Source organism: Cupressus sempervirens, chromosome 2 (genome assembly GCF_028749045.1).
Source record: "Cupressus sempervirens isolate cs-2001-9-10 chromosome 2, ASM2874904v1, whole genome shotgun sequence".
NCBI classification, from domain to species: domain Eukaryota; kingdom Viridiplantae; phylum Streptophyta; class Pinopsida; order Cupressales; family Cupressaceae; genus Cupressus; species Cupressus sempervirens.
The window spans coordinates 152,115,485-152,119,784 of NC_143119.1; the positions used below are offsets into that span (position 1 = coordinate 152,115,485).

The following is a 4,300-nucleotide window of genomic DNA, read 5'->3' on the forward strand; positions in this document are numbered from 1 at the left end:
TATGCATAGTTCAACTCTCTTGGAAGATGCATCCAAGATTTCAACAACATGGAGCTTGAGTTTATTTATGAAGGTATATAAATTGTGTTGAAAGCTACCAAAAGTGTTAACTCACATGTTGTGATAGCCAAGTGTATGCAAACATACCTTGGTGATGAGAACACCAATTGGGTGCAAAGAGATAAATCGGATTATGCCATTAATGATAGCAAAAACATATCTCCTTATCCTCTTGACATGGAAGCCTTCATACATGACATTACCGACGATATATTTATCTTCATATGAAGATACTTCATGCTTGGTCAATGGGACTTAATAAAGGTAGGCTCTCTGTAATGTCCGCACTCTTTAGGACAACTTTACCTATATAAACTATTAACAACAATAAACTTTTAAATTTAAATCTAATGTTTTATATCTAGGCATGCCATTATTTCCATACATCCTTAAGAAATACTCATAGTTACACCACCCTAGGAGACGGGGGGACAGGGGGATAGGGGGACAAGTTTCCGAGATGGGGGGACAGAGGGACCTTGATTTGGGGACGGCGGCGGGGGACGGGGTGGCGGCGAAGGGAGCAGGGGTGTATATACTATACATATGATACTTAAAATGCTAGTTATGAAAAGATGTACTACAATTATACAATATAAGATACATAGATGTAACAAACTTAAACATTGAACATTGCACTGAAGTTTTCAATTAGAACATCATGATTCATGATCAAATAAGTTATAACAAACAAACAATGAACATTGAACATTGAACATCAGAAAATATTCAAAATAATAAATATTAGTCTATAAGACTATATATCAGTCTTCAGATCAATAGTATGAGTATCTAGATACTACTATCTAATAGTAATCAATGATCATATGAGTCATGACTCAGACATAAAGATGATTACAATTAAGTATCATGTACCATGAACCATGATATCAAAATAAGTATATAATGCAAACAAAAACTACGAGTCTCCAAGAGTCCAAATCAAAATGCCAAATCAATGATCAATGATCAATGATCATCCCCTGGAGGTTGAAACTCATCGCCACTGGAACTATCAGTCTCTCCAAGATCAAGAGCTGAAAAGGGAACACCAACTAGCCCTGTGGTTGGATCTAAAGCATCTTCCTCATCAATCTGCGATGGCTCCTCAGGCTCTACATCCCATCGAGATGCTAGGCTTTCCTTGTACACACTTGTGATGCGGTCATTGATACGCAACACACTATGTACAGCCACTAGCTTCTCTGCTCTTTGAGAGGTAAGTCTATTCCTCTTAAGAGAGTGGATGAAGCTATATGTAGACCAATTCCTCTCAGAAGCTGAGGAACTAGAAACTTGAGATGAAAAATAATTGGCTAATGTAAGACTCGGGAATTAGAAGTTGAACAATGATTATTGAACAATAAACAATGAAAAGTTAAAAGTTGAGGAACTAAGTACCCGGGACAGCAAACGAATAGCTAGTGTGGTGGTTGTAGATTTCGGTCCATAAGCTGACTGCCACAAAATGGGATCCTCTTGTGCCATAGTCTTGATATCCGCCTTTGCCGCTTGTCTGTAACCCCTCAGAGTAGCAAATTTGGTCCACTCAATGCGAACCTTAGCTGCTGTCTCAGGGTCATACATCCTATCTATGCACTTGAAGAACCCTTCCTTCACCTGAAAAAATTTAAAAGGTACAAATTATTAGCAAATAGAAGAATCAAGATACTAGTAATCTAAATGATTTTAATTTATAAAATGATAAGAATCTAAGTCTTAAAGTGTTATATAATAATAATATAAATCACCTCATCATCGTGAAGTGGTGTAACTCTACCAAGCCTAGTCATGTACCACCTCGGATTCAATGCATATGCAGCCATGTGTAAGGGTGTGTTAAGTTTGTCCCATCTATGCTGAATAATAGGCTGAATGTGATCATTGTAGAAGGCTAATGTGGGGTCCTTCTCTCGCACAATTGCCCTCATCTGCCCAAGCATAGAATCAATGCACTCATACACCTCTCCAAGTGTGGGCGCATCCCCATCTCCATACTTGATCACCTCGAAGACTGGCCTAATAATAGAGACAATGTATTTTGCATCACTCCAAAATACATCACTCTTAACTATATCCTTCACCCTCATCCCCTGCTCTGACCTAGAACCATCCCACCTATTCCATTCATTTGTCATAACCATTAGTTGCAGTGGCTCTTGCAAATCAAGCATTCTCTCCAAGAGAATGAAATAGGATGCATATCGTGTCTCAACTGGCTTCAAGAACTCCTTGTTGGCGAAGCTCCTAAATAGTGCATGTGAGGTGTGGTGGTTGCAGATATACATCTGCACATCTCTAGCATCACTCACCACTCCCTTTATCCAACTAATCTTCCCCATGTCCTTTAGAGCATTGTTCATAGCATGCACACAACAAGGAGTCCACCAAATATGCTGATATGTGGCCTCAATAAGCCTCCCTGCAGCTCTGCACACATGAGCTACATCTGTCACTACTTGGACCACATTTTATGGCCCAATCTCCTCAATGGCTTCCCAAAGAATCTGAAATTGAAAATCAGCATCTTTTCGATGCCCCGAACAATCAACTGCCCTAAGAAAGAATGGGCCCTTTGTACATGTGACTATGACATTGATGAGTGGACGGTGTCTAATGTCCGTCCACCCATCCATGACAACGCTACACCCCAATTCCTCCCAAACAGTCCTCATGGTCTCCATGGACTCACCAATCTTGGCATACTCATCATCCAAGATTTTAGTCCTCAATTTGTGCTCACCTGGTGGCACATATGATGGTAATCCCACCTTCGCTACTTTCTGAAATGCCTCATTAAAATAAGGAGACTGAGCAATGTGAAGTGGAACACCATTGGCAAATAACATTCTCCCAATGTATGCATCTAACTTCTCTCTTGTCTGGGCTGCAAACAATTCTGCTATAGGGTTGTTGTCACTAGACTGTGCCCTGCGTTTTCCCTTGCTCATCTCAGTTGTTGCTACACCTATAGAGCTATAAGTAGAGGAAGGTACAGAGGCTGTCCCTGGCAATGAAGTAGATGAAGCTCTATGTTGTGGTCTAGAAGAAGACATGCGTTGGTGTTGTTGCCCCTATATTTGTTGCTCATGCACCTCCTGTATAGTTTGAATCTATTGCCTACTAGCCAAAAAAGTAGGTACTGGAAGGCCCAAGTCCTCTGGAACTCCCTAAAGCTTGTTGAATTCAACTCTAATCTTCAAGTTTGTGGATTCACCCAAAAACTTACATGGTTGGACACCTTTACTTGTCCAAAAGAGGAAGTGTGCATTCACTCTAGTGATGCTACCATACCAATCTTCACCACAAATATTGCATCTCCACTTTCTTGTGCCACCTGTTCCTTGTCCGCTTGTTATTCTAGTGGCAAATTGTTTTAAAGGAGATTTTGGATCAAACTTACCCCTAGCCCAATGTGCCAAAGCTGGGGAGGGGCAATTAGTAGATGGAGTACCAGATAGTATAAAACCAATACCCATGGAAGTGGAACTAGTTTGGGCCCCTTGCTGATTTGGCCCAACCGGAATCACAATGTCACTCTCATGGTCACCCCTCTCAATAGTGTCATCATCATCCTCAGCCCCAACCTCAGGCCCAGGCTCATATTCTGATTCACTGCCACTATCTGAATGAAATTCCATCTCATCATCACTATGAGTATTCATTGTGACATTGCATTTCACAAAATGAAAAAACAAAAATCAATAATGCTAAATTATTGAATTTATAAATGATAATCATAACCGACGACTTCCACTCTCTTCGCACTATATTTGGGAAAAAAAAAAAAAAAAACTTCGCACTGTATTTGGGAAAATTGACTTCCAATGGTTCCGTAGGATTTGGGCTTTTCTGAGCCGATTTCAGTATGTAAGAATTAACAAAAAAAGTTAAAATCTATTTTTTTTCCCCAAATATAGTGCGAAGAGAGTGGAAGTCATTGGTTTAAACAATCGAAAATAGACATTTCAAACAATCCAGAGATAACAAAGGTCATCTAAACAAACAAAAAGTAAAACATTCATAAACATGCATTTCAAAATCATACAAATACGTTAGAAACCCTACCTTTTGCTTTAAAAACTTCAACAAGATTTGGTGAACCGGAACCCAGAACCACCCTCCTCTTCTTCTTTTTGCTCCTAAGCTCTCCTTTTTCACTTGCAAACACTCTCTTCACTCTTGCACAAACCCTTATCTCGGCTCTTCACTCTTCTTCTTCTTGTTGTTGCAAACAATG

At 39.8% G+C, this 4,300-nt stretch overlaps 1 protein-coding gene across 1 annotated transcript; it reads right to left on the reverse strand.

The window, feature by feature from the left end:
* Positions 1-1,029: 1,029 nt before the first annotated feature.
* On the reverse strand, positions 1,030-2,402 carry LOC149571500 (uncharacterized). Its single transcript, XM_089815700.1, has 3 exons — positions 1,812-2,402; positions 1,462-1,680; positions 1,030-1,293 (listed from the first exon to the last, which is right to left on the reverse strand). Exons 1-3 carry the CDS (start codon positions 2,400-2,402, stop codon positions 1,030-1,032), a joined length of 1,074 nt encoding a protein of 357 aa, XP_089671826.1.
* Between the last annotated feature and the right edge of the window lie 1,898 nt (positions 2,403-4,300).

Coding starts and splice junctions, on each gene's coding strand:
- LOC149571500 (XM_089815700.1), bottom strand. CDS start 2,402: ATGGGGAAGATTAGTTGGATAAAGGGAGTGGTGAGTGATGCTAGAGAT. Junction 1,681..1,811: donor CACCACTTCACGATGATGAG/GTGATTTATATT, acceptor AAATTTTTTCAG/GTGAAGGAAGGGTTCTTCAA. Junction 1,294..1,461: donor CTATTCGTTTGCTGTCCCGG/GTACTTAGTTCC, acceptor CACTCTCTTAAG/AGGAATAGACTTACCTCTCA.